Raw genomic sequence first — 15619 nt, forward strand, 5'->3', positions numbered from 1 at the left:
AAGGAGTCTTACAAAAATGGTGTTTCTGCCACTCAAAAAGAGCTATGTGAACTCCCCGTTGTAGCATCTACTCAACCCCAATGGAATACACCCAGCAAATTTACTAGGGTATTCCTTCTTGTTCCCATCTAAAATGCTACCAATAAATATGAGGAAATGGTTGATTTACCTTGTAATTACTTAACAATCTTTACTATCCAGCTAAATCTAGAGGTGTATGCTCATTGGGTAGCACTGGGTTTCAGGGACTCTTTGAATCTTCTGAAACTATATGCAAAATGTTGCATAAGTGCAAAGTTATAAAGGGAGAAAGCTCACAGCTTTAATGAATATTTAATTCAAAATTTTAGGAAGCTTAGCCTAAACCATGTCCTAATATCATTAATTGCCCTTAAACACCATGGCGTCAGGCCTAGGTTGGATTCCTAGCTCAGACACTTACTAGTTCTCTGACTTTGAGCAGTCCTCAGTTCTCCTATGAGTAAACCAGAAATAACAGCATCTGCTCTAAGGATGGCCATAAGGATTAATAAAACATGTCCATAGAATTAATGAATATAATACCACTGATCTAGGATCCATCTCATAACAAGTGCTTAATAAACAACAAATACATTTTACATTTTATTTTAGCAAATAGGATTACTCATTACTCTTTAATTTATCTAAGCCTTCAAGGTTGTTCACTGTTGATAATCAAATCAACTTATTAGTGGGGAGTTTTCCTTTTTAAAAGCTGCAGATCAAATAAAAGAGAATAGCTACAGCTAGAAGGCAGGGGTGAGGTTTGGGTCTAAATATGATAGCTTGTAAGGAATTCATCTGTAACAGGATTTCAATTATGCTAGTTAATACAATTCTACTACAAGTGATTGCAACCACTGGTTAAACCAACAGTTTAAAACACAATTGAAATGTTTTACAGTCTTGGTTTACACATGTCTCATTTCAGGAAGGTTTCTCCACTCATCTTGGTTAGCTAATGAGATTTTCTGATCCAAGCATTTGTTGGCAGAAAGTTACTGAAACTTAACAGGAGGGCTGAATGAGATGGCTTTAGAGGTCCCATCCAGTTCTATGAGTCTCTTTTCCTGAATGAAGAAAAGGAAAAGCCCATCTAAACAACACTGAAATCTACTTAAATATCTGACGGTCTCCAGTCTCAAATTGGTACACGGTGCACCCGTGTCTCCCCCAACTGTGTAATGGGGTGCTTAAATGTATGGGGAATCCGGACCTGCTCTCCATTCGGGGTCATACTTCAGCACAAAAGACTGAGAATTCTGGATCAAAGATAGAAAACTTGTTTGCACGTGAAAAGGGGAGAGAAGGGAAAGCTGCTGGTACTCGGTACAGTGTGACCACAACATAAAATGGGACCTGCTCCCACGTGCCACCCAGGAAGGTGGCCTCTCTCTCCCTGGACCATGTACAGAAGATTAAATTCACGTTATCTGATGGAACAGCTTGGTTGGTGGTTTCTTAAACTGACATAACTTCCTGGTCCCAAAACTCCTTTGGGAAAGGGACTGTAATTTTGCAGTCTGCTGAGTCCAGAGAGGTCTGGTAACCCGGGCAGCTGGTAAGGGCAGATGCTAAAATTTGAACTTAGTCCCACAAAATCCAGAATTGCTGGTTCTTCATTACACTAGTGGTTCTCTCCCCAAACCAATGGTGGTTCCCAGGAACCTGTATGAGAGTCAGCTGAGGGGCCAGGTACAATGCAGATTCCTAGGCCCCAGACCAGAGTCTGATTTAGATCTGGAGGAGGTTCTGGATCCATATTTTAAACAAGTGACTCCATTAATCCCGCTGTGTGGCCAGGTTTGGGAACCAAGGAGCTCTCTTTTTGGGTCTCAATCTCCAGAAAAGGCAGGGAGTGCAATCTGAACCCTGAGATCTGAACCCTGAAGAAAGTAACTGGGCTTACGTGGGTTGTGAGATGGCCTTTGATGAAGGGGTCTGGCATGTTTTTGGGAGAAAAAGCAACCACTTCAGGTAGAGCAGGGGGGGCAGTGGAAGAGGAGTCGGGCTGGGACTGCATCTAAAAGTCAGGCAGCGACTAAGTGCCCATCAGCAGATGCGTGGATTAAAAAACTGTGGTACATCTACACAATGAAATACCATGCCGCTATAAAAAAGAAGGAACTTTTACCATTTGCAACAGCATGGATGGACCTGGAGAGCATTATGCTAAGCGAAATAAGCCAGTCGGAGAAAGATAAATATCTCATGATCTCACTCATATGTGGGATATAATGAACAACATAATTTGATGAATAAGAATAGATCCAGAGACAAATGGTAGGGGATGAGGGGTTAGAGAGCAACCAAAGGACTTGTATGCATGCATATTAGCATAACCAATGGACACAGGCACTGAGGTGGTGGGGGCTTGCCTGGGGCAGGAATGGCTGGGTGGGGGGGTGGTATCAACTGGGGAAAAAGAAGACAAATGTAAAACTTTAGACAATTAAAAAAAAAAAGAATAAAAAATAAATAAAAGTCAGGCAGCGAATAGGTTCCTCTGTTTGGGGGACTCTGGTCCGTCGGTGGCGCTTTCCCCGAAGCCCTGTGCTGAGCAGGGTTCTGACGCAGGCAGGGGTGGCATCCGGCCACATGGAGGACATGCCAAATTTAAATGCAGACCTTTATTTTAAAATGACAACATATGGTGTATTTTATAGTCCATCAAGATTGGCTTTGTTTAAATGAATAGAAGATAAAAATAAGATGAATAGTAAAATTTAATTATCTCCCTCAAATTTTACTTGGCCTCTACAACTCTGTTTTTAATTATAGCTTCATGACTCTTACCTGAATTCCTCAAGTGCAAATACTTTCTTTTAAAATATATTTTCATCATGTCTTTAGTGCAATGCAGAAAAGGAATCTTAAATATTTATTTCGGCATTTTATATTTTTATTGGTTTTGTAAACCACTGAAACTGGAGATTGTACTTAAAGTGAGTTGATTCCATCTGCAGTAAATCAACTGGAGGATGGACTGCAGTGTACACCATTTACAAAGGGAATCACTACAGCTAAAAATATAACTTCCTCCCCTCCCTCCCCTACAACCTGCCGACATCCCAACAACTACAGTACTGCATGCTAGAGAGAGGTATACTACATTCCAAGATTAATATACACAAATTAAGCTGGAAAACCTCAAGGTGTTATTGATTAATTCTAAGAAATATTTCACAACCACATCTCATAGACACTACTTTTCTGGGATAAGTATAGGACAGGAATAAAACGACTGTGGAGGAAATAATTGTGGAAAAAAGCCTTATTAAAATACTGTAGATTAAAGGCAAAACAGAAGGAAAAGTTGGTCGCTGGGGGTAAAAAGACAAAGCAACTACCAAAAGGATTTCAGACTCAATAAAACATTGTTGGGGGCACAGAGCCCCACCCCTCTCTCGCTTCCTGACCTGCTTCCCGGGCTGTCCCATGTCTCTCTCATCCTCTCCTGACTTCCTGTGACCCCCAATCCAGACATCTGTGGGGTCAGCAGCTTCAGAACTTCCTAACAGCAGTGGGTGAGAGGCAGGGCAGAGCTGATTGTGACCAAGCCAACAACCCGGAAAATGCACATGTAACGGGGCGGGGGTGGAGGTGGGGCGGGGGGAGGGAGAGTGGAGGAGAGGTCTTATAACTAGTCTGAGCCAGGCCTGTGGTAACAGCATTTGGGATTCAGAATTACATCCCTCAGCATGCTGAACAATGCATTCTCTCCACAAGGGGCTGAAATATTCTAACACCAAAGCCAGTGAAGATCTAGAATAAATCACTCAGAGGCTTCCAATTCCAACGCTAACTCCCCCAGTGCCATGAGCTGGGCCATCGGCCATACTTCCCCAATTACCGTAAAAACCCTTAAGACTTAGACCCCATGTCTAGAACACAGCCTGGTGCACTGGAGGTGCTCAATAAATGGTTTCGCAATGTTGACTAGAAGTCTGAATGGTTGGTAGCTATGCTCTTGGTCTTGATAGCAAGAAGCTGGCAACCCTTACTTATAAAATAGGTTTCTGAAAAAAATGCGGGATAAAGGGAAATGAATCATTATTTTCAGATTGATCTGAAAATCAGAAAAGAGTTGTCCAACTTAAGGTGACCAGAAATGAGAAAGTGAGTTTTATAGGTTGTGAAGGCACAGAGGTGTATTCAGAAATGGAAAAAAATTATAAAAATAATTTAAGCACATGTATTGCTTTTTCCCCCCAGTCACTAATCTTGGGCATGATTACAAAATACTTGTATTCTAGTCACACTTAGGGCTCAGTAAATGTTACTGATTGATCTATCAAATACATAATCAGTAAATTAAGCACCATAAAAAGTGTGTCTATCAACAACAATCAAGATAATGATGATCCCTGCTGATTCGTATTTAGTTTTCTCGTAAATATCAAATTCAGCATAACCTTACAATGATATAACCTCGTGATCAGAAGTCTGAGATCAAAATTACTAAGATAGAAAGACAGATACCGTAACCCATGCAGCAGTTTTGAAAGTCTAAGTTTATAAATGTAATAGGAAGTTTAAAAATTATTTCCAAATGAAAGTCAATCAGGAAAACAGCCTCATGTTTCAGAGACTTAGATTTCACACAAAGTGGTTGGGGTGACTGGCAAACACTTTTAATAGAATTAAAACGAGCTCATTTTATCCTTATTTTACTCGAGGAAAGAATTGCTTCTCCTGAAGGCTCTTTGCTGCTTTTCCCCTCTTTGAACCCGAGTTCTGGGCTGGGAGTCTATATATGTCACATGAAATGAGGTTACTTAACTGAACAAGCACACTGCAGGAACAATGTGATGGCAGGAAAAGCAATCCTTTTACCAGGAAAAATAATTTTATCTTGAAGGCTACAGCAGGTAGTTATATATGACCTTGCACTAGCACAGGACAAGGTCACGGATGCCAAAGAACTGAGAAAGTCAGTTTCCAGAGGGAGGGTGCTTCTACCTGCCAGCCCCACCCAAGCCCCTGGGCCTAGAAAAAGTAGACACTCAATGAGAAACTAGTGCCTGAAGGAATGAACATGCCTCGGTCCCCTCACCACCCCTGTTGGTCCAGGAATGTCTCCAACAGGGAGCCTGGGGCCTGGCTGCCCATGCCTGGCCCGGCCTGTGAGGAAGACTGCCCAGCAGTCAAAGGTATCAAAGGCTCCTGAGGAAAAGTGAACCAGAGGGACTGGAAAACTCTGCCCTAAAACTGCAGTGTTCAACCCGTCTTGTTAGAACTTTAATGGGAACTTTGTAGAAATTAAACAGTGCATTTTGAAGAAATAATATAATGTTTCAAAGTAATACTTCAGCCAGATACTTAGGGAATTAAAAAAAAAATCAAATTTCTAAAAGGAATTCACTGTTCCTTCTCCATGTGGATTTTCATGACGTGGATCTATTCATTGTCAGAATAGCTCTAATCTTCCAAATCAAATGAATGAACAAATAAATTAATTACATAGAAGCCACAGGAAATATTAAACTCCTAAAAAATGGAAGTGATGTACAATTGTAAGATAGTTTTCTAGAATGTCAGCATGTCACCCTTATAAATTTGAAAAAGAGGTGCAGTGCTTCCCCGGGCGCATCTTGCACGGTGTCCCTGTCGAAACCTGGTAGGAGATGAAATTAGAAAAAGCTGGGTGTTACGCTTCATTGCTGTCGGACCAAGACTTCGGCAGAATAACATTCACCTTTTCGTTTGAACGTAAAGATACATCAAAACGCCCGAGTTGAAAGGTTAAGTGTACTCTCTGTTAGTTGATAAATGCAGGCCTAATCTAATCAGGGCCGTCTCGGGCCCGCTGCCCCGACCCAGGCTTCTGGTTTCCATGCGGGAAAGATCTAACCAAGATGCAGGCTCCGGGCCGCTGACCTGCTCGGGACCTTGTCCGTGCCAGCTCAGAGCTCTGGTGAGCAGCCAGGGAACTCGTCGTTCAAATCAGGAACATGTGCACTTGGCTAATATAACACACGGCTCTAAAATTAAAATGCAACATGATCGAGTGCTGCGGGATATTTTAACAACTAGGAGAGAGATTACAGCTAGATAAAACCGGCTTTCAGGTCGCTTGCGCCCATTCACGTTTCTCCCCGTGTCTTTGGACTGGACAAATTTAATTTTATTGTATTTCTTAAGAATTTGCTAGAAAAACAAAAGTTTGGTAAGTTGTTTCACGGGTGATTGATCTTGGGGAAATGGGGAAGTTGTAAGGTTTCCCTGGGACATGTGTCACCTATTAGATAGTTAGCTTTTTCTATTTCCAACAGAGCCAAAGCAAATTAATTAGAAAGCGGCTTGAATTACAATCTAAATACAATGAAAAGTAATAAAAACAGAAAATGACATTTAGGTCATCAATACTATTCCTGAGGTAATTCGGCATTGATTTTTCTTGCTCTCTATGATAAAGAGCTTTACAGGTTGTCAAACTGACAGTTTAACCCCCGGTTGCTACAGTAGGAACAACTGTAGGCATCAGGAGCACACATGTAATAATGGGGAAGGTTTATTTATTTTTTTTGCTCTCACTTTGTTTCTCCTGGAAATCAATGCTTAGGAGTGTAAGATGGCCCAGGTTACCACGTACCCGAGGAAGTCCACAAATCACACTTCTCGAAAAATTACAACTTGTAACTATTTTATCAACAAATTTCCAATCAAAGCAGGTGTCAGAGATTCGGGGGAGAGAAAAACAACTCCCAATAGTACATTAGTATCTTCTTTTTCAATAAGGGAAAATTGGGGATGATTACAATCTTTGCAAAGAAGTCCTCCTACTCTTCAAAGTCAAACTTTATTTTTTGCTAAGTGAGAAGTGAAATTCAATTTCTTTTAGAGTGTTTGGGTCCATGGAAGTCAATGTTTTGAATTACTTTTAAAATTTTAGTAAAGGAAAAACCCATAGTGCAAAGATTTTCCCAAATAGCTAACTTTAAACACTGGGGGAAAGAAAAAAAAAATCAGAGAAGGTATAGATTTTGTTTCAGTTATATTGATTTCCAGTTCGTAAACCCTTGGAAAGTATCTGAGGAGGATTGGTGCCCCCTCACTTAAATTGAAATCCTGTGTCTCCAGTTATCTTGGGGTCTGTGATTATGCCCCCCACCCCCATATACACTCTGATCACTTAGTTGCTGGCAGATGCCTGGGGCTGTGGGAAGGCGCCCTGCACCCAGGTCCCTACGAGACCCCCTCCCTGGCTCCCAGTGCCACACACGAGCCATCTGCAGAGCCCGTTTAAGAAATCTTCCAGTCCAACCTCAGGAGGACATCCCATGCCAAACTGGGGTTCTGGTGTGCAGGAGGTGGCTCTCGGAGGTGCCAAGGCCGGGAGACAGTGCCAAGCGGCACAGAGAACCACTTGTCAGACTTCAAACAACCTTCGGGATGCAGGGAGCACCTTGGACACGCAGAATGGCTGCGCTGCTGAGAGCACGGTGATACCAGCCCAATTATTATACTCTCTGACACACACATCTTTACAAGATAAAGTGCAAACTTCTTGTCATGGCATTTACCAGCTTGGTTAGGATCTTGCTTCTCAGAAGAACCACTTTCTACTACTTTCCAACCAACCAAACACTAACATCCAGCCACAGAATTAGATGCAGTCCCCGATGTGCCAGCCTCTCCAACACTTTTGTTTGGCTGTACTTTTTATTTTTTCTGGAATTACTTAATCCCTTGTTATTTACTTATTATTTATCCATTCATTTATTTCATCCTCACCTGAGGATGTGGTTTTTAAAACTGATTTTACAGAAAGAGGAAGAGGGAGGGAGAGAGAAAAAGAATGATGTGAGAAACACTGATTGGCTGCCTCCCGTAGATACCCCAACAGGGGACTGAACCCACAACCTCCTGGGTATATGCCCTGACTGGGGATCAGATCTGAACTATTTTGGTGTAGGGGGCAATGCTCCAACCAACTGAGCCACCCGGCCAGGGCCCATCCCTTGTTTTAAGGTTGAGTCTAGTGATCTCTGGGAAACCTTGGAATGACCCAGACATTTATGTCAGTATGAGAAGCACCTACACCCCAGATCTAGAGCTGAGCCATCCAAGACGGTAGCAACTAGCTACCTGTGGTATTGAAATCAAAATGCAGTGAAGGCTTGGCGAAGGGGTCAATGGGGGACAAATACTATACTATTTTCAACAATAAAGATAAATTAAAAACGAAATATAACTAAAAACTCATTTCCTCATTTATGCTAGTCATGTCCATATGCAATAGCCACACGTGGCTAGTGGTTACTGTCTCAGATAGTACAGATAGAAACCATTTCTATGATTGCAGATTGTTCTGGGCAGCACTGGTCTAGAGAATGAGGGGTGTCCCATCCAGCATGGAACCAATAGCTCTAGATTCTGAACATCTTTCTGAGCGAGGGCCATTGGTAAGGGTGAAGAGAAATCTCAGCTTCAGTCTGCCGGAGCCCAGGCTCACTAGGTCACGACGGCTATCAGGGTCAGAGAAACTGAAAGGAGACTTATCAAACACCAAAAGCACATCCGGGATTTGTTTGTTTGTTTGTTCGAACTCTGAAAACAGCATGAAGCATGAAGAGCTTCTAGATTCTATGTCTGCCTGAACAATAGCATATAAAATATGCATGTAATTACAATGCAGGAGAGAACAAACTAGGACCATGATTACTATACAGCGAATACCGTTAGTTTCTCTGCAATAGTCCCTACTACATTTAGGGTTACATAGGCTTATTTTTCCTACTTTAGAAATCAATCCGCTCTTTAAAACAGTGTCTTTGAATAACTGATACCCCTTGGAAAGCGTCCTTTGGGAATGTGGAGATGGAATGAAACAGATGTTATCAGAGCCTGGTGCTCCCAAGATTTAGGGGGAAGACTGGAAGATGCCACCCGCTGAGAGTGAAACTAGAGAAATCAACACACACTAGACGCCAGTATTCCTCCAGTGCACATGTATCAGGGTCTCCCCGTGCCAGGCTGAGTGCCGGGCACAGGATGCAATAGCAGGCAAGGCTGAGTTGGTTCCTGCTGGGATAAATGTCATCGCCTGTCAGCATAATCCAAACCAAGAGATGGTTGGCAAATGGACGGCCCCCCTGGGTGAGGTTATTGCCCTAGATCAGAATACATCCTCAGGGAGACCAAACTGGAATTTGATAATGTAAAGAGCTACAGCCACAATCCTTTACCTGAAACCCTTGAGCCAGATGGCTTCAAGAATTAAATGATCAGATTTAGAAATTTATAAATACCATACACTATTGTCATACCCACAGTGGGGAAACAGAGCAATACTCTTGTAATCAAACATATTGATATTTCTGAAGCAAAACATATGGCTTTGCAAGAAGTCCAATGAGTCAAGTCTTTAAAGAGCCTTATATGAATTCAGGTCAAGTGTTACTGCCAAATATGTTTTGGTGCCACTTTGCTAAAAAACAAAACAAAACAAAACAGTTTTGAGAACCTTTTGGAATTCCAGAATTGCAGACAAGGGACTGAAGGGTCTACTTGAAATATATTGTGTTACTGGTAAGATAATTGTAAATAGAGAATCTGGGAAAAGAAGTGCCAAAGAGTGACTACTATTTTGTCCTAGAAATAAAGTACTTCCGGTCTGTTGAGCTTCTCTCAAGAGTTGGTCAGCCTCTCCCTGGTGTGGTGGTTCTCCGCCCAGCTGGGCACTGGAAGCAGCTGGGAGCTGTGCCAATCCATGCCCAGGTCACACAATCTGAGTGTCTGAGGGTGATACCAGATATTAGTGTGTGTCTGCATGTATGCATGCATTATTATTATTTTACTTTTCCACTTAGAGTATCAGATATATACAATTAGGAATACAAAATGTAAAAAATCTCAAATAACCACTACTCAGAACAAGCTATAGAATACCGGGTTTCCTTTTCAATCCTTTTCACCCCAAAGTTCTCCCACCAGAGGTAGCTATGATTGTGCCTTCTGATCACCAGGGTTAGTCTCAGCTAACAGCATCTGTAATACGGGTTCTCCCAGTGGGCAGCCCACTGGCATCACCAGGGGAGTTTAACCAGCACTGGCATGACTTGCATAGTCTAGGCAGCAGCATTTTATAGCTACCAGCTGATTCTAAAGTGCAGTTGTCTGCCAGCCACGGCTTTAGTGACTAAAATATTCTTTGGCCTATAGGCCAAATACTTAAATATAAAACCATCAAAAATAATCACAAAGAGGTTGCCTTTTGCAGAGTTAAGATCACATTTCCTCTTTCTCCTTTTCTACATGTCCCTCCCCCCAACTTTTTCTCCCCTTACCCTCCTTCTCATTCTCCCCCTTTTTTTTCCTTCCTTCCCTCCCTCACTTCCTTCTTTATCTGACCAAGACAACTGCTGCTATAGATATCAGAAGCACCTTAAGTCTCCTATTTTCTTCCATTATTTTCACTTTTCAGGAAGGAATATTTTTTTAAAAATGATATAAAGAGAAAAGCACGAGAGAACGAGGAAAGGAAAATGAAGCAAGCTGAGTGGGGAGGAGCTGCAAAGCTTGATGGAGTAAAGATCTAGGGAAAAGAGGGGGGGATAACAGAGAATGTATTCTCTCTCCTGCAGTTTATTTCACCCTGTATGTTCACCTGTAAAGGACCCAAGAGGACAAAAGGAGCTTTTAAACATTGCTGGTGGGCACTCTGGTGTGGACAAAAAATCTGACAGGTCAGTGACCCAGAGTAATCCCACAAGGTGATCTGATCATAAATTCCTAATTGGGCAGGGCATGGTGGGAAGTCACACCCAGGCCTCTAACTTCTTTAGTAAAAGGTTTATCTTTGTCTTAAGCAAGCCCTGTCCATGGTCTCTGCCATCCAGGTTAACACACCTCTGAAATGTCTTTTTCAGACCCCTCTAACGCGTAACCACCCTCACGGGAGCACAGTCTTGCTAACTATCCTGTAACCTAGACCCCGCCTTGCTTTCTCCCAGGCTCATGGAATCTTCCTTAGTTCCCTCCTAAATTCCAAACGCATAAAAGAAACGGCAAACTGTCATTCTGGGAAGCATTTTTCTTGGTCTGTTGAGATCTTGCTTCCAGGCATATCCTCCGTTGGACTCAAACAAACTCTAAAAAACTAATAAAATGTTCTACAGCTTGGATATTCTTAAGTCAACAATGGCATAGGAGCTGACCGTAGCTTATTTACCCCACAGCTTCTCAGACCTCACAGTGAAGAACACCTTCCCCAGGGCTCTCTGTGTTCTCGGGAGGCAGTGCAGCATTGTGGTTGAGAGCTGGGTCCCTAAGCCAGACAGCTTGCCCCTCCCTTCCACGACATAACAATGAGACCTTGAGAAGGTACTGAATTAACAGGTTGTAGCCTCATGTTTCATCATCAGTAAAATGTAGACAACAGCACCTACCTGTGATGATTACAGTTGATACACCTACCTGGCTAGGCTATGGTGCCAGGTTATTTAATCAAACGCTCATCTAGCTGTAAAGGTATTCTGCAGATGTGACTGACATCTATAATCAGTTTAATTAAAGCAGATTACATTCTATAATGTGGGTGGGGCTCACCCAATCAGTTGAACAGAAACTGAGGTTTCCCAGAAAAGAAGGAATTCTGCCTCGGGACTGTAATAGAAACCCTGCCGGAGTTTCTAGGCGGCTGGCCTGCTCTACAGATTTCAGGCTCAAGATTGCAGTATGAACTCTTGCCTGAGTCTGCAGCCTACCATCCTGTCCTATGGATTTCAGAGTTGCCAGTTCCTACAATTTTGAGTCAGGCCCCTAAAATACACCTTTTAATATATGCACACACATATCCTATGGGTTTTGTTTCTCTTGAGAACCTTGACTACCTGATGAGGAAATAAATATAATGTGCTAACGGAATATATACTCAATGTAAGCTACAATTTTTAGGGTTGTGGGGCTTATTATGGCTTATCTCTTCTGCCATAACCAGAAGGCTCACTTAACTATGCACTTTGGATGTAATCTCTATTTCTCTTCTACCCTTTGTAAACTTTTCTCATAATAGGTGACAGGCCAGTTCTCTCTAATTCACTTTACCACAGATCTGGAACGTAATTAGGGCTGAAATGACAATGGGGACAGTTAGAGGTGCATGATGGGATTTGGGAAATTTCTTTGCTCCCGACGCCTTGGCTGCCACAGACACCTTTATTCTCTTTCTCTTCCCTCTTTGTTTTCTGCCTCCCAAACTCAGCCCAAAGTCTGGGTTCTGCTTGATCTGTTCCCTGAGGAGAAGATACTCCAGAGCAGTGGTTCTCAACCTTTCTAATGCCGAGGCCCTTTAATACAGTTCCTCATGATGATCTCCATCATCAGAGTCAACAGGATGGTGGCTTCACATCCCTGTCTCACTGACCACTGACTAAAGTAAAAAGATTATTGATTTTAGAGAAACAGGGAAGAGAAAGGGAGGGAGAGAGGATAAGAGGGAGGCAGGGTGAGGGGGAGGGGGGGAGAGAGAGAGAGAGAGAGAGAGAGAGAGAGAGGGAGAGAGAGAGAGAGAGAGATTGATTTGTTGTACCACTTATCATTGGTTGCTTCTTGGATACGCCCTGACCAGAGATGGAACCGGCAATCTTGGTGTATTCGAACGACACTCTAACCAACTGAGCTCCCTGGCCAGGGGACATACATATTCTTCTAGTCACTGACACAAACCCATCTGCCATGGAGAAGCGGTGGCCTAATGCACCTCTGACCGGACTTCCCAAATAAAACTCCTCCACTGTTAGTCCTCAGAAGGGCTGGAAGGGGACAGTTACATTTGGGAATAGGGGCTACAGCAGCTAAATTTTACCTCAAAATTTCCCCCAAATTATTTGGAAAGGTCTACTGCAGGGGTCCTCAAACTTTTTAAACAGGGAGCCAGTTCACTGTCCCTCAGACTGTTGAAGGGCCAGACTATAGTTTAAAAAAAAACTATGAACAAATTCCTATGCACACTGCACATATCTTATTTTGAAGTAAAAAAACAAAACGGCAAAAACACCTGCATGTGGCCCGCGTGCCGTAGTTTGAGGACGCCTGGTCTACTGGGTGGAAGGGTCTGTCTGTGTTGGTATTGGATTATTTAGCCTAACTCCATTATTCACCAAATTAAGACAATGAAACCCAGAAACGAGGTCTGGGTAAGGCAGCAGCTAACTTAGTGCTATGACTTGGGCCAAAGGCCAGGCCTCTCTGCAGAGCCCAGTGCTCTCTCCCACCATCCACATGGCCATGTCTCAGCTTAGTTACTGACGGGAGAGCAACAGGACTTGAGAATTGTCTCCTTTACCATAAAATGACGGACAGTGGCAGAAGCCAGCACCCTCTGGCTTCCTCTGGCTGCCCATGAAATCAATAAGGCCCTGGATGTGGGCTCCTGGGTGTGGGAGGCTGCGAGGGAGGTAATAGCAGCTGGGCCTGAGCCTAGGACTTGCAGTGGGTCAGATATGAGGGGTTACAAACACCCGTCTCTTTTTCAGGTGGTTTCCTATGAAGAAACTGGATTGTTGATTACAACTCCTCAGGCTTTCCGAAGTCCTACACAGGACCACTCACGATGAGGAAGCTACTCCTGTGTGCAAGGCAAATTAGAAGGCCCTAGTTGACCAAACTCCTCTTACTAGCCACTCCAGAATGCTTGCCTGCTGTTAGATGCACCTCCGCAGCAACTCCTGCATCTCGGGTCACTCCCAGACTCACAGAGGGCTCAGACCTAGTAACAAAGGGCCCGGGGAGACGGTATTTCAGGAGATGTCAAAGTCCTTCTTGCTGAATTTAATGAATGTGAAGTTCTGAAGGGTGAAGGTCCAATTACTGAGTGAGACTTTCCAGGTGGCTCTGCATCGGTGACCTGAACAGGTGGCAGCATGAAGACCACCTGCTGCTCTGTTTGCACAGTGACGAATACATTTATAAACACTCAATAAACCTTTAACTGTGGCAACTCTCTCAAAATAGTTCTTTCACAACTAGACTTCACCAGATTTGAAATCACTGGGTGACTTTGCAAGGCCACGTCCATGAAAGGGGATGGGTTGAAAAATCTGGTGATGCTGGAACCCAATCCTCACGACAGGCCAGAGTGCGGCTCCCTGCTATGCTCAGGTCTGACTCACAAAGCCCAATTTCATGTCTAACTCCACAGGGAACAGAGAACAGAGAGTGACAATCTTATTCCAAACAAACTGCTCAGCTATAACACATCTGGAGGGGACCTATTCCAAGATGTGGAGTGAGTTTTGAGAATCAAAAATATCGATCCATTTTCTTCCTTTTTATAAACAAAATATTTATTTTTTTATTTTTTAAAAGACTTTTGTGTGTGTTTATTTGAGCCAAACTGTAGACGATTGCCAGGAAGCAGAATTTCAATGTATTGAGATAATGCTCCCATATTTATCGATTTTAGAGAGAGAGAAGGGGGGGGGTGAGACAGAGAGAGAGAGAAACACCGATTTGTTGTTCCATTTATTTATGCATTCATTGGTTGATTCTTCTATGTACCCTGACTGAGAATCAAACCCTGCAATCTTGACATATTGGGATGATGCTCTAAATGAGTTACCCAGACAGGGCTTGGTCCATTTTCTAATGTTGGGTAAACTAGATATTCACATGCAAAAGAATGAAATTAGAGATTTATCTTACACCATATACAAAAATCAACTCAAAATGGATAGACTTCAATGTAAGGCCTAAAACTGTAAAACTCAGAACAACAACAACAACAACAAATGAACAAACAAACAAACAAAAAAACCCAGAAGAAAAGCATCTTGACATTGGCCTGGCAATTTCCTGGATATGTAACTAAAAGCAGAGGCAACAAAAGCAAAAATAGACAAGTGGGACTACATTAAACTAAAAAGCTTCAGCATAGCAAAGGAAACATCAGCAGGATGAAAAGGCAATTTATAGAATGGGAGAAAATATTTGCAAACCACATATTCGATAAGGTGTTAATGTTCAAAATATATAAGGAACTCCTATAACTCAATAGCAAAAACAAACAAACAACCTGATTAGAAGATGGGCATAGAACTTGAATAGAAATTTTTCCGAGATATACAAATGGCCAGCCTGTATATAAAAAGAATGCTAAACATCACTAATCATCAGGAAAATGCAAATCAAAACCACAATGAGATACAATTTCACACTTGTTAGGCTATTATAAAAACACACACAAACAGATAAATATTGGCAAGGGTGTGGAAAAGTCAGAACCCTTGTACACTGTTGGTGGGTGTGTAAAATGGTATAGCTGCTATGGAAAATGGCATTCATATGATCCAGCAATCCTGCTGCTTGGTATATACCCAAAGGAATTGAAATCAGTACCTTAAAGAAAAATTTGTACTTCCATGTTCATTGTAGTATTATTCTAAATAGCCAAGATATAGAAACAACCTAAATGTCCATCAATGGATGAATGGATAAATATTATATAGACATACAAAGGGGTAAATATTATTCTGCTTTAAAAAGAAGGAAATCCTATCATATGCTATGACATGCGTGAACCTCTAGGACACGAGGTAAGTGAAATAAATCCATTCCAAAAGGACATCTACTATATGATTCCTCTTATATGAAT

At 42.3% G+C, this 15619-nt stretch overlaps 1 protein-coding gene across 4 annotated transcripts in view; it reads right to left on the bottom strand.

Annotated features, from left to right (window-relative positions):
* The window catches only part of CDIN1 (CDAN1 interacting nuclease 1), a 264777-nt gene that overhangs the window by 74479 nt on the left and 174679 nt on the right, over positions 1 to 15619 (bottom strand). Inside the window, exon 11 of one of the 4 annotated variants that reach the window (XM_054716374.1) lies at positions 9562 to 9762. The exons of the other annotated variants lie outside the window; for them this stretch is intronic. Within the exon in view, the coding sequence (XP_054572349.1) occupies positions 9666 to 9762 (97 nt within the window). The 3' untranslated portion in view covers positions 9562 to 9665. Of the gene's footprint in view, positions 1 to 9561; positions 9763 to 15619 lie in introns of those variants that run through there. 4 annotated transcript variants of the gene reach the window in all.

Source organism: Eptesicus fuscus, chromosome 5 (assembly GCF_027574615.1).
Source record: "Eptesicus fuscus isolate TK198812 chromosome 5, DD_ASM_mEF_20220401, whole genome shotgun sequence".
Classification (NCBI taxonomy): Eukaryota; Metazoa; Chordata; class Mammalia; order Chiroptera; family Vespertilionidae; genus Eptesicus; species Eptesicus fuscus.